General features: G+C 37.1%; 1 protein-coding gene across 6 annotated transcripts in view; it reads left to right on the top strand.

The window, feature by feature from the left end:
• RPRD2 (regulation of nuclear pre-mRNA domain containing 2) overlaps positions 1–25,321 on the top strand; it is an 85,316-nt gene that overhangs the window by 49,482 nt on the left and 10,513 nt on the right. For 3 of the 6 annotated variants that reach the window (XM_033860036.2, XM_073807962.1, XM_073807964.1), the window contains exons 3-9: positions 6,303–6,403; positions 7,272–7,349; positions 8,625–8,677; positions 9,282–9,408; positions 11,101–11,276; positions 21,430–21,712; positions 22,960–23,220. In XM_033860036.2, coding sequence (XP_033715927.1) covers positions 6,303–6,403; positions 7,272–7,349; positions 8,625–8,677; positions 9,282–9,408; positions 11,101–11,276; positions 21,430–21,712; positions 22,960–23,220 — 1,079 coding nt within the window. The remainder of the gene's footprint in view (positions 1–6,302; positions 6,404–7,271; positions 7,350–8,624; positions 8,678–9,281; positions 9,409–11,100; positions 11,277–21,429; positions 21,713–22,959; positions 23,221–25,321) is intronic. The other 3 variants (XM_033860040.2, XM_033860046.2, XM_033860038.2) reach the window with 2 other exon arrangements.

Below are 25,321 nucleotides of genomic sequence, written 5' to 3'. Positions count from 1 at the left end.
AATCGTAATGAGGGAAGATAAGGTACAGTTTTGAAGATAATACAGTATGGTGTAAAAATGGATCAGTGGTACAGAATTTACAGCCAAGAAAAAGATTAATAATTATATTCTAGAGGAAGCACAGTAAATGAGTGAGGAAAAGAGAAATTATGATATTGAAACAATTAATTGGAAATCTGTTTAGATTAGAGCTTAACTTTACATTTATACACCAGTGGTCTTTAAATGAATTATACAGCTGAACATTAAAAAGAAATATTAGGGTATGCCTATTTTCCATTAATTAAATTAATAAATAAACCAAAACAGAGGAGGAAAAAAAGAAATGTTAATCATGAAAAGAGAGATGAAAGAAAATAAGTTATAATGTAAAAAATCTCTGGTAGGAGGACTTTCCACACTTAAAACCTGGCAGTAGACAAACATTCAAAGAAGATTTAGTACCTGTCCTCCTCAAACTATTTTAAAAAATTGAAGAGGAGGGAACACATGCTAACTTATTTTACGAGTCTGGTCACCCTGATACTAAAACCAGACAAAGACAACACACAAAAAAGAAAATTACAGGCCAGTATCTCGTGAATATAGATGCAAAAGTTCTCAACAAAACATTAGCAAGCCAACTCGGAAATAAACCCACATACCTATGGTTAACTAATCTTCAACAAAGGAGGCAAGAATATACAATGGAGAAAAGATAGTCTCTTTAGCAAGTGATGTTGGGAAAACTGGGCAGCCACATGTAAATCAGTGAAGTTAGAATACTTTCTCACACCATACACAAAAATAAACTCAAAATGGCTTAGAGACTTAAATATAAGACGTGACACCATAAAACTAGAAGAGAACATAGGCAAAACCTTCTCTGACATAAATCATAGCAATGTTTTCTTAGGTCAGTATCCCAAGGCAAAAAAAAAAATAAAAGCAAAAGTAAACAAGTGGCACCTAATTAAACTTAACAAGCTTTTGCACAGCAAAGGAAACCATAAACAAAATGAAAAGACAACCTATGGACTGGGAGAAAATATTTGCAAACAATGAGACTAACAAGGGCTTATTTTCCCAAATATTCAAATAGGTCATACAGCTCAATATCAAAAAAACAAACAACCCAATCAAAAAATGGGCAGAAGACCTAAACAGACTTTTCTCTAAAGAAGACATCCAGATGCCCAACAGGCACATGAAAAGATGCTCAGCATCACTAATTATTAGAGAAATGCAAATCAGAACTACAATGAGGAATCACCTCACCAGTCAGAATGGCCATCATCAAAAAGTCTACAAATAACAAATGCTGGAGAGGGTGTGGAGAAAAGGGAATCCGCCTGCAGTGTTGGTGGAACTGTAAATTGGTGCAGCCACTGTGGAGAACAGTATTTTTTAAGTTCCTTAAAAAAATTAAAAATAGAGTTACCGTATGATCCAGCAATCCCACTCCTGGACATGTATCCAGAAAAGATGAAAACTAATTCAAAAAGATACATGTGCCCCAGTGTTCATAGCAGCACTGTTTGTAATAGCCAAGATGTGGAAGCAACCTAAGTGTCCATCGACAGATGAATGGGTAAAGAAGATGTAGTGTGTGTGTGTGTGTGTGTGTGTGTGTGTGTGTGTGTGTGTGTACACATACAATGAAATATTACTCAACCATAAAAAAGAATGAAATAATGCTGTTTGCAGCAACATGGATGGATCCTAGAGATTATCATACTACATGAAGTGAGTTAGAGAAAGACAAATATATGATATCACTTACATATGGAATCTTTTAAAATGATACAAATGAACTTATTTACAAAACAAAAACAGACTCACAGATATAGAAAACAAACTTCTGGTTACCAAAGGGGAAAGGGTAGGTGGATAAATTAGGAACTTGACATTAACAGATACACACTACTATATATAAAATAGATAAACAACAAGGTCCTACTGTATAGCACAGGGAACTATATTCAGTACCTTGTAATAACCTATAATGGAAAAGAATGGGAAAAAGAATATATATGTGTATAACCAAATCACTTTGCTGTACATCAGAAACTAACACAACATTGTATGGGGCTTCCCTGGTGGCTCAGTGGTTAAGAACCTGCCTGCCAGTGCAGGGGACACGGGTTCAAGTCCTGGTCCGGGAAGATCCCACATGCTGTGGAGCAACTGGGCCCATGTGCCACAACTACTGAGCCTGTACTCTAGAGCCCGTGAGCCACAGCTACTGAAGCCCATGCTCTGCAACAACAGAAGCCACCACAATGAGAAGCTCATGCACTGCAGTGAAGAGTAGCCCCCGCTCACCGCAACTAGAGAAAGCCGGTGCACAGCAACGAAGACCCAGTGCAGCCAAAAATAAATATAAATAAAATAAATAAATTTAAGAAAAAAAGAAACTAACACAACATTATAAATCAACTATATGTCAATTTAAAAAAAAGGAAAAATACGTTAGCAAGCTGAATCATAAAAGGATCATACACCATGATCCAGTGTGATATATTCCAAGGATGCAAGGGTGGGTCAACATCTGTAAATCAACATGATACATTAACAAAGAGAAGGATTAAAAAACATGATCGGGCTTCCCTGGTGGTGCAGTGGTTGAGAGTCTGCCTGCCGATGCAGGGGACGCGGGTTCGTGCCCCGGTCCGGGAAGATCCCACATGCTGCGGAGCGGCTGGGCCCGTGAGCCATGGCTGCTGAGCCTGCGTGTCTGGAGCCTGTGCTCCGCAACGGGAGAGGCCACAGCAGTGCGAGGCCTGCGTACCACAAAAGAAAACAAAAAATATATGATCATCTCGATAGAGGCAGAAAAAGCATTTGACAAAATTCAACTCCCAGTTATAATTAAAAACCCTCAATAAAGTGGGTACAGGGACTTTCCTGCTGGCGCAGTGGATAAGAATCTGCCTGCCAATGCAGGGGACACGGGTTTGATCCCTGGTCCGGGAAGATCCAACATGCTGCGGAGCAACAAGCCCCTGCGCCACAACTACTGAGCCTGTGCTCTAGAGCCCACGAGCCACAACTACTGAGCCCATGCACCACAACTGTGGAAGCCCACGCACCTGGAGCCCATGCTCTGCAACAAGAGAAGCCACTGCAATGAGATGCCCGCGCACCACAACGAAGAGTAGCCCCTGCTCGCTGCAGCTAGAGAAAGCCCACGCGCAGCAACGAAGGCCCAACGCAACCAAAAATTAAAAAATAAATAAATTTATTTATTAAAAAAAAAATAGAGTGGGTACAGAAGGAATGTTCCTCAACATAATATAGGCAGTATATGACAAACCCACAGCTAACGTAATACTCAGTGGTGAAGAATTGAAAGCTGTCCTTCTAAGAATAGGAACAAGGCAATGATGTATACTCTTGCCATTCTTATTCAATATAGTACTGGAAATTCTAGCCAGAGCAATTAGGCAGGAAAAAGAAATAAAAGGCATTGGAACAGAAGAAGTATAACTGTCACTATTTGCAGATGACATGATTTTATATATAGAAAATCCTAAAGACTTCACCAAAATCTATTAGAATCAGGGACTTCCCTGATGGTGCAATGGTTAAGAATCCGCCTGCCAGTGCAGGGGACACGGGTTCAAGCCCTGGTCCGGGAAGATCCCACATACCGTGGAACAACTAAGCCCAGGCACCACAAGTACTGAGCCTGCATTGTAGAGCCTGTGAGCCATAACTACTGAGCCCGCGTGCCTAGAGCCCATGCTCTGCAACAAGAGCAGCCACTGCAATGAGAAGCCCGCGCACCACAGCGAATAGTAGCCCCTGTTCGCCATTACTAGAGAAAGCTTGCGTGTGGCAACGAAGACCCAGCACAGCCAAAACTAAATAAATAATTAATTTAAAAAATTGTTTTAAAAACCTATTAGAATCAATAAACAAATACAGTAAAATTTCAGATATGAAATCAGTATACAGAAATTGGTTTCATTTCTGTATGATAACAATGAGCTAGCAGAAAAAGAAATTAAGAAAACAAAACAATCCCATTTACAATTGCAACAAAAAAGAATGAAATACCTGGAATAAATTTAACCAAGGAGGTGAAAGACCAGTACGTTGAAAACTATAAGACATTGTTGAAAGAAATTGAAGAAGACACAAATAAATGGAAAGATATTCCACGCTCATGGATTGAAAGAATTAATGTCAGAATGTTCATATTACCTAAAGCAATCTGCAGATTCAATGCAATTCCAATCAAAATCTGAAGGACGTTTTTCACCAAAATAGAACAAAAATTCTAAAATTTGTATGGAACCACAAAAGACCCTGAATAGCCAAAGTAATCCTGAGAAAAAAGAACAAATCAGTAGGTATCACACACCCTGATATCAAATGATATTACAAAGCCATAGTAACCAAAACAGCATGGTATTAACAGAAAAACAAATACCTTGATCAGTGGAACAAAATTGAAAGCCCAGAGATAAGCCTATGCATTTATGGACAACTAATTTACAACAAAGGAGCAAAGAACATACAATGGAGGAAGGATAGTCTCTTCAGTAAATGGTAGTGGGAAAAACAAGACAGCAACATACAAAACAAACCCCAAAACTAGGCCACTGTCTCACAACAGACACAAAAATTAACTCAAAATGGATTAAAGACTTGATGTAAGACCTGAAACTATAAAACTCCTAGAAGAAATCGTAGGCTGTAAGGTCTTTGACATTGGTCTTAGCATTACTTTTCTGGATATGTCTCCTCAGGCAAGGGAAACAAAAGGAAAAATAAACAAATGGGACTACATCAAACTAAAAAGTTTCTGCACAGCAAAGGAAACCATCGATAAAACAAAAAGACAGCCTACTGAATAGGAGAAGGTATTTGCAAATCAAATAACTGATAATGGGGTTAATATCCAAAATATAAGAACTCATACAACTCAACAACAGCAAAACCAGTAACCTGTTTAAAAAATGAGCAGAGGGGCTTCCCTGGTGGCACAGTGGTTGAGAGTCTGCCTGCCGATGCAGGGGACGCGGGTTCGTGCCCCGGTCCGGGAGGATCCCATGTGCGGCGGAGCGGCTGTGACCGTGAGCCATGGCCGCTGGGCCTGCGCGTCCGGAGCCTGTTGCTCCGCAGCGGGAGGGGCCACAACAGTGAGAGAGGCCCTTGTACCGCAAAAAAAAAAAAAAAAAAAAAAAATGAGCTGAGGTGCTGAATAGACATTTTTCCAGAGAAGACATACAAATGGCCAACAGGCATGTGAAAAAATGTTGAACATCACTAATTATTAGAGAAATGCAAATCAAAACCACAGTGAGATATCACCTCACACCCATTAGAATGGCTGTTATCAAAAAGGCAAGAAATAACAAGTGTTGGAGAGGATGTGGAAAAAATGGAAACCTCATACACTGCTGGTGGGAGTGTAAATCCGTGCAGCCACTATGGAAAACAGTATGGAGATTCCTCAAAAAATTAAGAATAGAACTACCACATGTCCAGATATCCTACTTCTGAGTATTTATCCAAAGAATATGAAAATACTAATTTGAAAAGATATATGCACCCCTCTGTTCATTGCAGCATTATTTACAATAGCCAAGATAGGAAAACAACCTAAGGTGCCCATCAATGGATGAATGGATAAAGAAGGTGTGAGATATATATATATATATATACACACACAGCGGAATACCATTCAGCCACTAAAAAAAAAAAGACGAAATCTTGCCATCTGTGACAACACAGATGGACCTTGAGGGTATTAGGCTAAATGAAGTTAAGTCAGGTGAAGAAAGATGTACCTTATGTTTTCACTCATACATGGAATATGTTTTAAAAATTAAAAATAAAATAACTGAACAAACCAAACCAAACACACACATGGATACAGAGGACCGAGTAGTGGTTACCAGCGTGGCAGGGTAGTGGAGGGAGTGTGAAATGGATGAATGGAGTCAACTGTATGGTGATGGATGGAAACTTAAACTTTTGATCATGAGCATGCTCATGAGTGTATAATCATTAGTGTATACAGAAGTAGAAATATAATGTACTCATGAAACTTATATTATGAACCAATATTACTCTCAGTAAATTTTTTAAAAGTTCAATGTGTTATCCATAGCCTCATCTATATCAGTAGTAAAAAGCGTTGAATAAGAGTTTTTAAGATTTTAGCCCTAGACACCAGGAAAAAATGTTTTAAAATAAACATGAGAAGACATTTGGAAAATAATTTTGTTGACAACTTTATTTTCAGATTTCTAGTTTGAGATGTAAGTTAACATTTTTATATGTCTGTCTCACTTTTTCTTTCTTCTCAGGGATCCATCTGTCTCTAAGTCTATAGAACGAATCTTTAAAATCTGGGAAGATAGAAATGTATACCCAGAAGAAATGATTATGGCGTTAAGAGAAGCTTTGAGTAAGTATTTTTTCTCTCCTAAAAGAAAGATTGAGTCATTGTTCAGTCTTTAAAATTATATATATATATTTTATAGATTTGGTCCTTTTGCTTAATAACGAAAAATAAACTTTTGGATCTGGCCCTGTTTGTTTAAAATTAAATAATTGTAAAAATCGGTTTGCATTAAAATTTAAGTAGAATTGGTTTGGGGAGGGTTGAATTTCGTTTTTATTGACTAAAGAAAGTAAAGCATATTAAGTGATGTTGACCATCTAATTATTTTCCTGCATTTGCTTTACTTCAGTTGAGTGCTTTAAACTGTTCATCTTTTGTGTTTAATAATTACTGCCCTGTCCTCTTACTTATGGGACAATTTTTGGACAGGGTTTCAGTTTTCAGTAAGCTGTTGGGTAGTAAGCATGTATTGGCATTCTTCAGTCTCTCTTTTGGTTTAGATTTGCAGTAAGTTGTGTACTGGTGTTATTTAAATTACTTAGTTCCTATGTATTAGATACGTGTAATTAAGTCATTGAATAGCAGTAGGTGATATCTGATACCATGACCATAATTTGACTAGAAATTTGCTTTAAAAATAGCATCTTCTAAGAAGCTGTTAAATTCTTCATTTGAATGTGTTACCTGGTGTTTTTAAGCTTCTACCCTATTCTCAAAATTTGTTATTTCATTGATGTAAAATCATGTTTATTTATCAGCTTCTTAGATCTGGTGGGTGTTTTTATCTTTTTATAAAAATGAAAGAAAAGGAAAGAAAGAAACAACACACAGTCTCGGATTGCCTTTTTTCATGCTTCAACTTTGACACTGAAGTGGACAGACAGAACAGCTTCCCATAACGCCAGATTGCAAAAACTGAAATGTTTTCCAGGTACCACTTTCAAAACTCAGAAGCAGCTGAAAGAAAATCTGAACAAACAACCGAATAAGCAGTGGAAGAAATCACAAAGTAAGGAACAAAATCTCAACTAATATAAATTACCTCCTCTTTTTGGAGCAGAAGAAAATGTAGACCATTTGACATCGTACCTGGCATAAACCATGGGCAAGCCTGTGTTTTCCAGGCCTGGGAGGCTCCCAGTGACTTGCACTAAACAAGCCATCATGGAGTTACTTCTTTAAAAAAATAAAAATAGAACTACTTTTAAACAAAGGAAATGCAGAAAAAGGGTTTAAATGAGTGAAGATTCAAGAGTAGTTGGGGGATTGAAAGAAGAAAAAAATACGTGATAGTGCCCAGGCTAACTTTCAGGTTCAAGGATATGTGAAGTTAGAGGCAGCTGGCATTAAACAACAGAGCTGAAGAGGAGACTAGGCATTAAGAAGCCTTTCTGTGGGAGCCATGAAATCCTTCAGATTTGGGGATATACTCTACCAGATTAGACATGGGCCTCAAATCCTGGCCAGAAGCTCATTCTCTAACAGGAGCTCCTGCTGTGTTTATCATGTTTACCCAGCATGAGATCAAGGGAGTGGAATACTGCATGTGATAGGCTGCTGTGGGCCAAACTGAGGAATATTGAGAAAGACTTGAAGGTGTGGAGGGAACAAGGTAAAAGACAGTGAGAATTGGGAGGTGAAACAAGACACTTGGGATGGTTTTGCTCCAGCAAGCATGTGATATTCATCATGATTAAGGGAATCCTCTCACATCCTTTTGGTCGTAAGTTGCATGCTTAGGAACAACAAGAGTCATCATTTCAGCCAAAGTTCAACCACAGTGGTATTGTACTTAGAACTTTCCCTGCCTATTTTTGCTATGAATTGAGTCAGCAGAAAAAGAAATCCAGAATTAAATACATAGGAATAGAGTTGATGCTTCTAAGTAAATTTTCTTCAGCCAGTGTGCAGGATTAATTGGATGTCCTGCTCCTGAACACTCTTAATTTGAGGTGTTAAGATCCTCTTACACTCAGACTAGGCAAAAAGGTACTTCATGTATCTCAGTATCTCCAAATCAATAATTCTAGGACTTCAGACTTACAGGGTATGTTGGAGGTAAGTAGGTTAGACCTATCTAAATAGTGTATTTTTATATTTACCATGCTTGGGAGTGTTCAGATTTCATATTCCACTATTCTAGGAATTATACCATGATTTAAATGTGCATGTTTGACATATATTCAAAGAGTACACCCTTAACTATAAAACTGGAAATTTTCCTGAATATTAGTCAACATTTTGTGTCTATATTCTTAAATGACCTTTTGTTTAATTCCAACAGCATCCACGAATCCAAAAGCTGCTCTCAAGTCTAAGATAGTTGCTGAATTTCGAGTAAGTTACAGAATATGTTCAACATGCCAAAATATTATTCACCCCTTTTGTGTCAGCTTTCTGTATAGTCCATCCTGAAAGATTTATTTTTATTCAGTTATACATCAGTTATATTTTAAACATGTTCAGACTGTCTAAAACTTAAGAGTTTTATCTGTATCTCTAAAGGACGAAGTAAGCTTCTTCTGAAGTATCTATTACCAGCTGAATTTTGTGTTGAATCCCAACAAGGGATTCATCTTCCTGTAAAACTGTATTAAATTAAAATTTGCTTAAAGTTAACATAATAAGACCGTTTATCTAGTTAAAATTTAAAGAAGATATAAGTGGACCTTTGTCTGTTTCAATCTTAACTCTGTATCCATAAATTAGCATAAATTAGCTTTGAATAAATAAGGAAAAGTTTCTTTTAAAGTATGTAACTGAAAATATGGTTTTGACATGAGAATTGATGTTGATATTTGATATCCCTGATTATGAGGAAATATGAAGGGTTTTTGCCTCTCGTGACTTTGTTAGGTTTTATTCATGTTTTACTTCAGTGTGGAAAGGTAGAATAAGTGGATAATTTCATAAATTAAATATGACCCTGGTCTGTGTTCAGTCTCAGGCCCTCATTGAAGAGCTGTTGCTGTACAAGCGCTCAGAAGATCAGATAGAATTGAAAGAAAAACAGCTGTCAACTATGAGGGTGGATGTGTGCAGCACAGAAACTCTCAAATGCTTAAAAGGTAATACCTACATCCCTTTAAATAGAATAAGTCGGATTTTCTTTCTAGATATGTCATCTTCAAGTGATCAGACTGACTTCTTGCATAAAGACCTCACATTATAGAGAATAGTTGTGGTACCTCTTTCCCAGGTGGTGATTTCATGCATGTCAATTTCATAAGTAAATTCCTAGCCTTCAAATTGTACACCTTAAACAATGTTATATGCCAATTATATCTCAATAAAGCTGGAGAAGAAGTAAATTTTTAAAAAATTTTTTAAATAGTAAATTCTGTCCTTTTCCCCACTTCTAGTCCTTTCTTGATGTATTGGATTATGATAGGGGTATTTCACACGAGTGATTAACTGGTTTGGCTGTGCTCTTCAATAAGGTCACTGTAGGGAATTCCCTGGTGGTCCAGTGGTTAGGATGTGGCACTTTCACTGCTCTGGGCCTGGGTTCGATCCCTGGTCAGGGAACTAAGATCCTGCAAGCCACATGGTGCAGCCAAAACAATAATAAATAAATAAGGTCACTGTAATGCCTCATAAAATCTAGTGACTTGCTCTCTTTTCCTTACATTGTAGATTATAAATAATAATCATTAATTTATTAGAATGTAAATCTCATGAAAGTAGAAATTATCCTTATTTGTTCTTGCTGTATCCTAGTGCCTAGAGCAATACCTGGCACATAATAGGCATTCGATAACTATTTTTGAAATAATGAGTAAATGACTACCAGCTATTTGTTTTGGCACCTATTTTGTTCTTGTACCATGCTTTAAATTTAACATATGTTATCTAATTTAGTCCTCACAACAACTCAGAAGCATGTTAAAAACCTCTGTTTTGGACATGAGAAATCTGAGGCTTCATAAGGAGATAAGAAGCTTGCCCAAGTTACACAGCTGATAAAATGCAAAGCCTAAATTTATATCCACACCTAAGGCCATATTCCAACATCACTGGGAAAAAAGTACTTAGGAGAGTAAGAAACAGTTTACAATGTCATACAGTGTTACTATTGTTGAAAAAGAATTCATGGTACTCTTCTAATATCAAATTACCAGAGATCTTCAGATAGGAAAGAATAATCTTTAAGCCTGATACACAAAGAAGTCACTTTATCTTTATTTTTCTTTTTTTTTTCTTTTTTTTTTTTTGCGGTACGCGGGCCTCTCACTGTTGTGGCCTCTCCCGTTGTGGAGCACAGGCTCCGGACGCGCAGGCCTAGCGGCCATGGCTCACGGGCCCAGCCGCTCCGCGGCATGTGGGATCTTCCCGGACCGGGGCACAAACCCGTGTGCCCTGCATCGGCAGGTGGACTCTCAACCACTGCACCACCAGGGAAGCCCTGTCTTTACTTTTCTGAACCTCTGTTTTTTCATCTAAGAGATATATCTTATTATAGTCTATAGTATAAAAGTTAATGGTATAAGTGTACAGAATTGAGCCTCGTTCCATTATTCCTAAGTAGCAGTGTGACATCAAATTTGTGAATAAAAGCAGTCAACAAACTTTCATTTAGTTGAACTTTCTTTCTTTACCTTAATTACAAGTGTCTTCATCATGCACTCTTGCTTCACTACAGCAGGATCACACAAACCATTTAAATAATCTGTTTGGGATTTTTGTGATTTAGAGAAGCTTCTTTAAGGTGTAACTATGAGACTAAGAATATTACAGAATACTTCCTCTTGTTATTTTAGATAAGACAGGTGGGAAGAAATTCTCCAAAGAATTTGAAGAGGCAAGTGCCAAGCTGGAGGAATTTGTGAATGGACTAGATAAGCAGGTGAAAAATGGGCCCTCACTAACAGAAGCACTTGAAAATGCTGGAATTTTCTATGAAGCACAGTACAAAGAAGTAAAAGTGGTGGCCAATGTAAGTAATGATTAAAGCTGTCTTACATCAATTGCTTACCATATATCTGTGACTGTTTATATGTGTTATCTAACTCTATTAGGATAAGTATTATTATCTCTAGTTCACAGATGAAGAAGTTACTTTTATTTTTATAAATTTATTTATAAATTTATTTATTTTTTGGCTGTGTTGGGTCTTCGTTGCTGTGCGCGGACTCTCTCTAGTTGCGGCTAGCGGGGGCTACTCTTCGTTGCAATGCGGGGGCTTCTCATTGCAGTGGCTTCTCTTGTTGCGGAGCACGGGCTCTAGGCGTGTGGGCTTCAGTAGTTGCAGCACATGGGCTCAGTAGTTGTGGCACACGGGCTTAGTTGCTCCGCAGCATATGGGATCTTCCGAGGCCAGGGCTTGAACCCCTGTCTCCTGCATTGACAGGAGGATTCTTAACCACTGCGCTACCAGGGAAGTCCCAAAGAAGTTACTTTTGAAGAGGGTTAGTAACCTTGTACAAGGTAGTATTATAGCTAGCAAGTGAAGGTGTCTGAATTAAGACCTCGGTCTTTTTGATGCTAAAGCTCGTGAATACCCTGACCATTAAGCTTTGCTAAAGCCTCATGTCTTAGTGTTTCAGTGGGAGTGTGCCAAGTTACTGTTACGGGATATAAAATTGGGCAGAAGTATGTATATATATATTTTTAAACCCAGGATACTAGATGGAAACATTGTTTCTGAATTTCATCAACTCAATTAAGGAACCTCTTTCTCCCCACCTCAACTGGAAGAGGGGTTGATAATTCGACATTTGTCTAATGGCCCCTGAAAGAAACTGTTTTGTACTTTATTTTAATTTTTTTTTAGTTTTAATCACTATATATGGTTATAAAAGTATATAATACTTTAAGTACTTTTTTTTTTTGGCTGCACCACTCAGTTTGTGGGATCTTGGCTACACCACCCAGTTTGTGGGATCTTAACTCCCGAACCAGGGATTGAACCTGCGCCCTCGTCAGTGAAAGCAGGGAGTCCTAACCACTGGACCTGTAGGGAATTCCCAGTATATAGTACTTTTTTTCTTTTTAATAAATTTATTTATTTATTTTTGGCTGTATTGGGTCTTCATTGCTGCGCATGGGCTTTCTCTAGTTGAGGCAAGCGGAGGCTACTCTTCGTTGCAGCGTGTGGGCTTCTCACTGCGGTGGCTTCTCGTGCAGCATGGGCTCTGGGTGCACGGGCTTCAGTAGTTGTGGCGCACAGGCTTAGTTGCTCTGCGGCATGTGGGATCTTCCGGGACCAGGGCTCAAACCTGTGTCCCCTGCATTGGCAGATGGATTCTTAACCACTGCACCACCAGGGAAGTCCCCAAGGTATTCACACTTTTAATTTCTGATTTCAACTCCACTACTCACTCCACTTTTTTATACTCATCATTTCCTTGAACAAAACTTCTCAGGGATTCTGCAAGACAGGTCAGCTCCTTTCCCAGGTATAACTCCCTTTCTGCATACTCCTAACCTCATTTTTCTCTACCCTGCCTCATTACTTCTTACTCTTACAAAACCTTTTCCTTGTTACTGGTTTATACCTTTGTGTTCCTTTACTATTCATTTTATAGGAGTCCCAGGAGGGAGAGACACTGAACAGGAGTGATTAGTTTACCATTTTTACTCAAAAGACCATTTTATAATTTTTGAGAAGTGAACCATCGTTACTTATTTATGAAATTATATAAAATCATTTGGTCTGCTTTGGAGGATCCTTAGCAAATGGCTGGGAGAAGTTTGTTCAGCAAGTATTCATTGAGCACACATAATTGCAATTCTGTGTAATAAATGCTATAATGAAGGTGACTATAGGATGCTAAGAGAACAGATTGAATAGGTACTTTAGCTAATTTGGGAGTGGGAATGGAGGATATGGAGAAATTTTTTCCCAAAGGAGCTAAACTCTAAAGTTGCAGTAATTAGCTAAATGAAAGACCATATTCTCTGAAGAGCATTTTCAAAGCATGGGAATGAAAGAGAGCATGGCAAAATTGGTGGACCTGAAAGTAGTTTCTTATAGCTAGGCATTTATGAGGAAGTGATAAATAAAACTGGAGAGGGAGTCAAGAACATGGTCCTGAAAGGCCTATATTTATTCTAAGGTCTTTGAATTTTACCCTGAAAGCAGTGGAAGGCAGTTGTAGGATTTTAATTTTGCCGATGATGTGATCAAGTCTGCATTTTGGAATCAAGATAGCAGAATGGAGAATAGGAGACTATTAAAGGTAGGGAGACAAGTTAGTAGGTTATTGAAATAATCCAGGTTGACTTTTGTGGAAACAGTTAAACCTTAAAGCAATATTCTCAAAAAGATTTTGACCACAGTCCATATGAAAGAAAGATTTTACATGGAAACTAAGAACCATACACAAGTGCACATATACAGCAAAAGTTTCACAAAATAAAACTTACTCTTGTTATGTGCAGTACACTGGGAGATATTCTTTCTTCTATATTATTTCATTTCCTATACTTTTTCTGATTTTTTAAGATGAATATTTAGATAATTGATTTTCAGCTTTTTAAAACTATGTATATTTAACACAGTAAAACTTCCCTCTAAGCTGCATCTCACAAGTTTTTTGTTTGTTTGGTTTTGGCCGTGCCAGGTCTTAGTTGTGGCATGCAGGATCTTCGTTGTGGTATGCGGGATCTTTTAGTTGCGGCATGCACGAGCTTTAGTTGCGGCATGCAAACTCTTAGTTGAGGCATGTGGGATCTAGTTCCCTGATCAGGGATTGAACCCGGGCCCCCTGCATTGGGAGCTCGGAGTCTAAGCCACTGGACCACCAGGGAAGTCCCACATCTCACAGGTTTTTATACTTAAATGTGTCTTTTACAAACAGCATATAGTTGGATCTTGGTTTTGTTTTATGCTTATTGTTTTTTAATCAAATCTGACACTCTTAACTTATTGCCTTAAATTAAATTATCTTAATTTAATATTACTATCTTAATATTGTTATAATAAAACCTTAAATTAATATTCTGTTACTTCATGTATAATGTAAGAACCTTAACAGTAGTAGGATTCCCTTCCCCCAGGTCTTTCTGCTATTGTTAACTATTTTACTTATGTATATTTTATGTAGTGTAATTTTTATTATTTTTCTTAAACAGTGAGTAGACTTTTAAAGAAATTAATTTATATTTACTATTTCTAGTGCTTTTCATTCCTTTTTGCAGATCCATGTTTCCCTCTGGGATCATTTTCCTTCAGCCTAAAGTCTTTAACATTTCTTGTAGTGCAGGACTGTTGGTGATGAATTTCTCAGTTTTTGTTTATCTTAAAATGTCTTTATTTTACCTTCATTTTTGAGAAGTGTTTTCACTGGATAAAGAATTATATAAGTTGGCAGTTTTTTTCTTTCGTTACCTGAAAATGTTTCCTTACCTGTCATCCCTTGAGAAGTCAGCTGTGCCTAGATTTCTTCTTTGTGCTTATCCTGCTACAAAGGGATAAAAAGGGTTCACTGACCTTTTTGGATCTGTGGTTTGATATTGTTCATCAGTTTTAGAACCTATTCGACAATTATCTTTTAAAATATTCCTTCTTTTTCATTCACTCTCTTTTCCTTCTGGGACTCCAGTTATACGTCCCATGTGTTCTTAGATTTCTGTCTGTTCTGTTCATTCTTTTTTCTCTCTGGACTTATTTTTGGCTACTTTATATTTACTTGTCTTCAAATATTCTTTGTTCTACTAAGCCCAGTCTGCTGTATTTTTCAGTTCTAGAATTTTCATTTCGTTCTTTCTTAGAGCTCCTTTTCTTTGTTGAGATTTCCCATCTATTCATCCGTTCTTCATCTTTTCCTAAAAATTCTTTAACGTAGTATTTGTAATCACTGTCTTAAAGGCCTTATATGTTAATTCCAGTATCTGGGTCATTTCTAGGTGTACTCCTATTGACTGTTTTTTGTGTGATGTGTGTGTGTGTGTGTGTGCGCGTGTGTGTGTGTGTACTTTAATCATACCTATATATGCTATCTGTTTGCTTGTCTAAGAATTTATTTTATAGGAGACCTTCTGGGTGATACTTGTGGAAACTGTGAATTGTATCATTTTACCTTTAAAAAGTGTTGAGGTTTTTTTCTGGCAATCAGTTAAATTATCAGTGGATCACTGTGATGTGAAGGCTTGGTTTTAGGTTTGTTTGGACATAACCCTTAGTCCTGGGACATGATCCTTACTCCTAATCAATGGCCTTTGTGGGGTTTTAATAGGAAGTGAAGGTGTTTACTAAGCCTCTCTAAATTGACAGTGCATAAACTCTAAACTCTTTGCCTGGCACTGGGCAGCTGCTGAAATCACTGCTTAGGTCTTTAACTTCATAGCTTCCTTGGAGATAGCATCAAAGGAACTATTTCCACCATTCAGATTTATATGTTTATATGTTTTTATTGTTATATATTTTAATTATACACATACATATTCTATAGTTGTTTTATGTAGTCAGTATTTATTTAGTGTTATTAGCCTTTTTATTTTACTGCATTTGATTTGCTATTAATATTTTTATCTTTGGTTTCAGTAGTTATACAGTGATGTGCCTAGGTGTAGTGTTCTTCGTATTCATCTGGTTTAGGGTGTGCAGAACTTTTTGAGTCCGTGGTGTATTAATTTACTAGGGCTGCTATAACAAAGTACCTGAGAGTGGGTAGCTGAAACTACATTAATTTATTGTCTCATACTGTAAGGCTGTAAGTCCAAAATCAAGGTGTTATTAGCAGGGTTGATTCTTTCTGAGGGCTGTGAGGGAAGATTCTGTTCCTGGCTTCTCCTGTTTAACTTGTAGGTGGCTGTTTCTTCCCTATGTCTCTTCACATTGCCTTCCCTCTGTTTCCAAATTTTCACTTTTTTGTTAAGGATACCAGTCATATTGGATTAGGGCCCATCCTAATGACCTTGTTTTAACTTGATTACCTCTGTAAAAACTCTGTCTCCAAATAAGGTCACATTCTGAGGTATACAGTTAGGACTGTCAGTGTATGATTTGAGGGGCACAATTCAACCCATAATGAGTAGCTTAATGTTTCTTATAAATTTTGGGATGTTTTCTTGCCAAGTATTGTTTCTATTCCATTATATCTCTTCTCCTCCTGGAGCTCTATTAATTTGTATACTAGATCTCATCAGTGTTCCAAATGTCTTTTTATGTTAGTTTCTGTATTTTCTATCCTTTTCTCCTCGGTGTTTCCCTTCTAGATATTTTCTATTAACCAGTCTTCTAATTCATTAATTTTCTCTTCTGCTGAATCTTATCTATTGTTTAACCCATCAGTTAATTTAGTTGGCTTATTTTTCAGTTCTAGAATTGCCATTTGATTTTTCTTCAGAAATAATTCAATTTTTCTGGTAAAATTCCGTCAGTCTATTTTCATTTTTTCCTCTCTCATTTTTTTTCAGTCTTCTTTGTTTTATTTTGTAACACTCTCAAACTTAAAGAAATAACTTAAGTATATTATGAAGACCTTTTTGTGGGGGGGAGTCATTTGAAAATAAGTATAACTGATTCACTTTGCTGTACAGCAAAAACAAACACAACATTGTAAAGCAGCTATACTCCAATAAAAATTAATTAAAAAAAGAATGAAGATAAGTAAATATATACATAAATAAAAATAAACACACACCCCCAAAAAAAGAAAAAAAAGTTGCTGACACCCCATTACCCACAAATATTTTCATGAGTATTTTCCTCCAAGACAATTATTTTCTCCTTCATAACCATAAGGTGTAGCTGTTTAATCATGAAATTAATTGATACATTTCATGCATTATTATCTAATCCTCAGCCCCTATTCAAATTGACCACTTTTTATAACAAAAGCTCCTGTCCAGAATCAGAGGTTTCATTTATTGCATTTCCATTTTCCATTGATCTGGAACAGTTCCTCAGTCTTTTCTTTAATTTTCGTGACCTAAATATGTTTGGAGATTACAAGTCAAATAGTTTGTCCAGTGTCCCCCAATTTGGATTTATATGATGTTTCTTTTTGATCAGATTGAGGTTATATATCTTTAGTAGGAATATCACAGAAGTGATTGTGTTCTTCTCATTTCATCCTTTCAGTTAGCACACAAGTTTGATTTGTCTTACTACCTGTAACATTCCCTTTCGTATCTTACTAGTGTGGCATCTTCCCAGCTTGTCCACTGAAAAGTTTTCACTTGGTCATTGCTGTGGGTTGAATTGTGTACCCCAGAAGATAATGTTGAAGCCCTAACTCTCTGGTACACGTGAAAATGACCTTACTTGGAAATAGGGTCTTTACAGATGTACTTAAATTAAGATGAGGTCATTAGGATGAGCCTTAATCCAATATAACTGGTGTCCTTGTAAGAAGATGGAAATTTGGATACAGATTCACACAGGAATAATATCATGTGACAACCAAGACAGATATTGTAGTGATGCATCTGCAAGCCAAGGAATTCCAAGGGTTGATGGCCACCACCAGAAGCTAGGAAAAGGCAGGGAAGGATTCTGCTCAGTTGTAGAGGGATCATAGCCCTGCTCACACTTTGATTTTGGACTTTTAGCCTCCAGAATTATGAGACAATAAATTTCTGTTGTTTTAAGCCACTCAGTAATAAAGTACCACAACACTAGGAAACCATACACTAATTAATAAGTGTCTTGTGGGGAGGTGTTTTGAAACTATGCAAATATTTTGTTCCTCTTCAAAGTTTCAGTTTATTCATTTATTTATATCACTATGGACTCAGTCGTATTTAGTCAGTGTTCTAATTCATTACTAACTACTGATTCATTGCAAAATAATTATTTTGATGCTCAAATTGTCCCAGTGGGAGCTCCTTTCAAGCCGCTTTCTGTGTTCTTTTGACATATCCCCATCATTTTTTGAGCGTTTCCAGGTTCATCTTGCACTTTTCTGTCCAGCCCGGGAATCAGTCATTTCTCCAAAGAGCCTTGGTTCCTTTTAGTGAAAAACCATATTTTGAAACCAAGATCTGAGTACTAGGTGTACTTATTACTATTGGGATATCACTGCTTCCAGACCATATCAGTGTACAGAGGTAGGAAATATGTGTGTGTGTGTGTGTGTGTGTGTGTATTTAACCTGTATACACACATTTACATCTATATATATTTCTGTATCTGTCTGTATATGTCAGAAACCATGAGTTCACACTATTATCTCCAATCCCAGTCTAACACTACAAGGTTCATTCGAGTTTTCTCCGTTTCCACATTTATAATTGCTTTTTCTAAAAATGTAAAATCTTGCTCCCCTTATCTTCAACATAATCACTTATTTGATCATTGCCCATGTGTATAGCCAGTTTTCCAGCACTTCCATCCCTCCCAGCCATCTCTGTTGGCTTTCTTTTTATCTAACTTAGGCTTCAACATCCCATGCAATGCCTTCCTCCCATACAGTCATTTTCCTCACCCTATTTTGGCTCCGTTACCTAACCTAGGCGACCAAGGCTTCCCTTCAACTCTTGCTAACGAATTTTGGACTGAATTGTTCAAGATGGGATTTTCTATATTTTCTTGAACGTATAAATCATAGCTATTTGGGTTTTGCTAGGTAATTCCAATGTTGGCTATACTTGTTTTGAGTCTGTTCATAGTGTCTGTCTTTTCTTTCATCTCTTGGCATGCTTGCTAATTTTTTATTGAATACTGAACATTGTATATGAAAATACTTCTGGAGTCTCAGTGATTTCTCTTCCTGCAGAAAGGATTCACCCTTTCCTTTGCTAGGCAGATATTGTGAGAGCTTATCATATATATGTTTTAAAATTTATTTATTTTTTATGTATTTATTTTGGCTGCGTTGGGTCTTCATTGCTGTGCACAGCTTTCTCTAGTTGCAGTAGGCGGGGGCTACTCTTCACTGCGGTGCACGGGCTTCTCATTGCAGTGGCTTCTCTTGTTGCAGAGCACAGGCTCTAGGCACACAGGCTTCAGTAGTTGTGGCACGCAGGCTCAGTAGTTGTGGCACGCGGGCTCTAGAGCACAGGCTCAGTAGTTGTGGCACATGGACTTCGTTGCTCCATGGCATGTGGGATCTTCCCAGACCAGGGATCGAACCCGTGTCCCTTGCATTGGCAGGCGGATTCTTAACCACTGTGCCACCAGGGAAGTCCAAGAGCTAATCATATTAATCAAATCTGAAACTGAACTGACTTCAGGCTGAATTGCAGTTTGGGCAAACTTTTGATTTTCTGTGGTTCATCCAGCTTCTAAGTCACAGATTTTTTCCCACTGAGAGCCTACGACATCACTAGGGCCCCTCCATCGTTGTGTGATTTGAATGCTAATCCTTGTCTCTTCTGCACCATGAGTCTATGTTTAACTCCGCTTTGCTTTTCAGAATTTTTCTGCTTGACTTCTTTAATTCCCTCTTAAGCAAGCTTCATAATTCAGCAAATATCTTTTTTTAATTGGAGTATAGTTGATTTACAGTGTTCTGTTAATTTCAGGTGTACAGCATAGTGATTCAGTTATACATATGTTTGTTCTTTTTCAGATTATTTTCCCCTGTAGGTTATTACAGAATATTGAGTAAAGTTCCCTGTGCTATACAGTAGGTCCTTGTTGGTTATCTATCAGCAAACATCTTGAAGGAAAAGCAATAGCATATTGTTGAGCCAGTTCTGTCCTTCCTCTTTCATCAAAATTTTGTCCTTTCTAATTTTCTCTAATTTATCTCTACAGGTCAGCAAGACTTTTAAAAGTTCTCCTTTTTTCTTTATATTATTTAGTAGTAACCCTCTGCCTTTTCCTTTTGCCTGAATTCTCAAATTCTTGCCTAACTCCCCAAAATCAGCAGGACCCTGAGAGAAAAAGCAGCTGCAGAATGTCAGCTTGACTCTCCTCATGGTTTCCCCCTGCTATAGAATTTGCCACTTGGGTTTTTGTTGCCTTAGCACTCTACAGTACATTCAAATATGTGTGTGTGCACGTGCGTGCGTGCGTGTGAGTGTGTATAGATATGTATGTGTATATATCTGGCTTTTCTAGTTGTTCTTGATGGGAGCATTTGCTGTGCTACAAACTACTCAATTATGAAACAAAATCTCAATTCTAGCATATTATTTTCCGTTCCACTCCATTTTTAAAATAATGCTTCTTGTGCAGCCAACCAAAATGATGCCACAATCTAATGTTCCAAGACCCTTAACAAAAAAAAGAAAAAGACACACAGCTTCAAGACACTGGCAATTAAGATAATCAGATGAATAGGATTTAAGCCAGATGATCAAGGTTAACAACAACAGTGGTACATTGTATTGATTGTATGTACCCTTGATATGATGTGATGACAATCACACTTTACCTCTGTGGTCTTCCTCCCCAAAACCTATAACCCCAGTCTAATCATGAGAAAAACATTAGACAAACCTCAGTGAAGAGACAGTCTACAAAATACCTGACCAGTACTCTTCAAAACTGTCAAGTTCATCAAAAACAAGGAAAGTCTAACAAACCGTCACAAACAAGAGAAGCCTAGGGGATGTGACTACTAAATTATGGGATCCTGGAATGGAAAAAGAACATCAGATAAAAACTGAGGAAATACACATAAAGTATGGGCTTTAGTTAATAATAATTATCAAAATTGGTTTATTAATTGTGACAAATGTATCATGCTAATGTTAGGTGTTAATAATAGGGAAAATTGGATGTGGGTTATATGGGAACTCTATTTTATCTTCACAGTAATTTTGTACACCTAAAACTTTTTAAATAAACAGTTTCTTTTTAAAAAAAAATCAATAGTATTTAACCTCTCAGGCTATGCTTTATTTATTGATTTGATTTTTGTCTTCTTAGTCATTGCTGTATCTCCAGTACCTAGAAGAGTGGCCAGCACATTTAGGCTCTTGATAAATATTGGTTGCTTGGAGAGATACAGTGGAGCAAGGGAGGATGAATTGCAGATAACTTCTAAGTCTCTAACTTGGGCAGCTGTGGATGGTAATATTGACTTAGGGGATATAAAAAGCAGAGATTGGAAACTACTCCATGCTTGACAGATGATATTTTCTTGTTTTATACCAGTGATATAGTTAATAATAATGAAGAAATCTGATCAAGTCAAAATGGCAGCTTCTTGGTTACTTCTCAGAGGAGTAAACTCTTCTTTTTCTTTTAGGCATATAAAACCTTCGCTAATCGAGTGAACAATTTAAAGAAAAAGCTGGATCAATTGAAGTCAACCCTTCCTGATCCTGAGGAATCACCAGTCCCTTCCCCAAGCATGGATGCTCCCTCCCCAACTGGCTCTGAGTCTCCTTTTCAAGGAATGGGAGGTGAGGAATCCCAGTCACCAACCATGGAGAGTGAGAAATCTGCCACACCTGAGCCTGCAACAGATAATCGTGATGTGGAAGACATGGAACTCTCAGATGTGGAAGATGATGGGTCAAAAATCATTGGTATGTCCTATATGATTAGTAGACAACTTGCTCCTTATCTGTTTTGCCTTCCCCACCAATAAATCTATCACAGGCAGGTATTAAAAGATGGTTTAATCCTCATAAAATTAGAACACCAAGGTAGTAGTATTGTCTGTAGAGCAGTGGTTCAGGATTTGGTATGCCACGTACGTTGAGAATCATTGCTTAAGATCTGTGCTGTTCAGGGAATTCCCTGGTGGTCCAGTGGTTAGGAGTCCGTGCTTCCGCTGCCAGGGACCCAAGATCCTGCAAGCGACGTGGTGTGGCAAAAACAAAAACAAAACAAAATACACACTGGATTCTAGGAACTTGGTGCTTTGAAAAAGAGTGAAAATATCTCAATAATTGTTTATATTTATAACTTATTAAAATGAAAATATTTGGGCTATATTGAGATAAGTAAAATATATAATTAAAATTTTACCTGTTTTTCTTTTTTTGATATGGTTACTAGAAAATTTAAACTTACATATGTGGCTTGAATTACATTTCTTTTGAACAGCACTGCTCTAAAGGGAGGGCCACTTATGCTGGAATTCCTTATTCTCTGTCACTCTTGATCTTCAAGATTCCAAAGCCACATTTTGTTAACCACACTTTCAGAATTAACCTGGATTGGTGAACTGTTTCTCTGACATCCCCAGCTTTTATAATTATTCTTATTAGGCAGTTTGACTTAGGTTGAATTTAATGAACTATCCACATAGTGCATTGCCTTTAAAGTATTAAGAGGAAAGTATTGCAGAGGCATCAAGAGTTAAAACATTGCATTGGTGCCTGATTGCACCCCCAGTAGACCAATTTCAGGAGGCCAAAGGATAATACATTAACATATGTACAGAGTTTCTGTTTCTTAGAAAGCTCTCAGGTTAATAATGGCAAAGAAAAGACAGGACAATTTATGACATAAATATTACTGAAAGACAGAACACAAATGTGTACCAAATAATAACATGCTTCCAGAAATGTACAAATTTAATATACAGATACTAAGAAGATGTAAAGAAATCATTAAATGTAAGATAAAAGATGCATTTGGGGAATTCATTTTAAGCAGCTATTAAAGGTGGGAAGGTTCATAAATGATAAAGAGCATGACTTTTTTAAAAAATCATGAATGATTTTTCTGTAAAGCATAGTACTTTTTAGGAAATATTGGGACATGTTGGAAGGAGAGTCTGGAAAGTAGTAAGATGCAATACTATCTCTTTTCTTTTTTTAAACAGTAGAAGACAGGAAGGAAAAACCTGTGGAGAAGTCAGCTGTATCCACTGCTGTACCTACAAAGCCAACAGAAAGTATCTCAAAGGCCTCTTCATGCACTCCAGTGCCTGTGACCATGACAGCAACCCCACCTCTTCCAAAGCCTGTGAATACTTCTCTTCTCTCCCCTACTCCAGCACTGGCTTTGCCAAACCTGGCTAATGTGGATCTGGCAAAGATCAGTTCCATCCTTAGCAGCCTGACATCAGTCATGAAAAATACTGGTAAGTAGCCCTAGTAAAGAAGATAAAAGGCTTATTTCCACCTTTCTAATTGAACCATCAGTCTGGGTTTTGTTTTTTTTTTTTAATTAAAAGTAACTTTTTAATTAAAAAATAAAAATAGGGATTTCCCTGGCGGTCCAGTGGGTAAGACTCCACGCTCCCAGTGCAGGGGGCCTGTGTTCCATCCCTGGTCGGGGAGCTAGATCCCACATGCATGCCGCAGCTAAGACCCAGTGCAGCCATAATTAATAAATAAATACATACATACATACATACCGCTACGTGGTCATCATAGAAAAATTAGAAGATAAGTTAAAAGAATAAAATATCCATAATTCTGCCATCCCAAAGGAAACCACTTGTGTTTAACCTTACAAGTGTGCGTATATGTGTGTGTGTGTGTGTGTGTGTGTGTGTGTGTGTGTTTTGGGAAATAAAATGTTAGTAATAATTTTTCTTTCAGTAATTGAAGCATATTGCGTATACAGTCGGTCCTCCATATTCACCGGTTCTGCATCTGCAGGTTCCACATCCAAGGATTCAACCAACCATGGATTGAAAATATTTGGGGGAAAACTTTTTTCAGAAAGTTCCAAAAAGCAAAACTTGAACTTGTCATGCCCCAGCAACTATTTATATAGCATTTACATTGTATTTACAACTATTTATATTGTATTATGTATTATGAGTAATCTAGAGATGATTTAAAGTATATGGAAGGACGGGGACTTCCCTGGCGGTCCAGTGGTTAGGTCTCGGTGCTTTGACTGCCATGGCCCAGGTTTAATCCCTGATCAGGGAACAAAGATCCAGCAAGCCATGTGGCATGGCAAACAAACAAACAAAAATAAATAAAGTATATGGAAGGATGTGCATAGGTTATATGCAAGTACTATACCATTTTATAAGGGACTTGAGCATCCACAGATTTTGATATATTCAGGAGTCCTGAAACCAACCCCCCATGGGTACCGAGGGACAACTGTACTCTTTTGAAAGCAACTACTTAAAATTTAACTACATATCATGGATGTTTTTGTAAGTCATTAAACATTCAGCTATATCATTTAATAGCATTCAATAATTTATGTAAGCCTTTATTATCAGAACATCTAGTGTGTTTCCAGTTTTTCGCTGTTATAAAGAATACTGTAATGAACAACCTTGATGCTAAAATTTTATGCACAACCCTTCTTAAAAGGGTTGATAAGTATATGGGACTTTTTTTAATGGAAGATTTAATGAAGATAAATAAAGTAGAGCTCCTCTACATGCTTATCACTCATCTTCAACACTGTAAACACATGGCCAATCTTGTTTCTGCTGTGCCCTATCCAATCCTGATTATTTTGAAGAAAATCCCAATTATTTCATTTCTTCATAAATAACTAAGTATTTCTAAAAGATAAAGACTCCAAAAAATTCAGCATGTAAGTCTTTCAGCATTCAGCATTTAAGTCTTTTCATGTTATAACTAAAATGATCTCCAAAAAACGTACTATTTTATGTACCAAGTATATGAAAGTTCCCATTGTTCCTCAACCTCTCCAACCTGTTTTGTTTTATACTTTGTCAAATTCAGTCTTAAAAAAATTGTTCGTTTGCATTCCTTTGATTAAAGATGTGGTTAAAATTTCTTTCATATGCTTATCATTTTTTTGTGTGAAATACCTGTCTATATTTTTGATTGTTAAAAAAATCAAAAATCATTTCTTCTTTATATACCATTTTTCCTATGTTAAGAATCAACCCAGTATTTTAAAATGTAAACATGTAAAGATTGCTTATATAACCCTCATTTTAAAGTCCATTTCAAAAGGAAATAACTTACTTATCACATAGAATTATGCAGTGGCCCAGTCTGATCATAATTAGCCAGCAATATCTGTTGAGCACTTAGAGGAGTCTGAGGTGTAGGTTCCATTTGGTAGAGAAAAAAGAAATAGGTTCTCTGGTCTCTATTGGGACTCTGAAAAGTAGTAAATACATATGAAAAAAAATAACTTAATACTTATCTAATTTAACAGTGTTCCAAGTAGATAGGAGCAAGTCTTAATCTAATTTTCAGATTTTCTCTTTGTACAAGATGGACAATTTGTGG

This window comes from Tursiops truncatus, chromosome 1, assembly GCF_011762595.2.
Source record: "Tursiops truncatus isolate mTurTru1 chromosome 1, mTurTru1.mat.Y, whole genome shotgun sequence".
NCBI classification, from domain to species: Eukaryota; Metazoa; Chordata; class Mammalia; order Artiodactyla; family Delphinidae; genus Tursiops; species Tursiops truncatus.
This window is presented reverse-complemented; position numbering and strand designations above follow the sequence as displayed.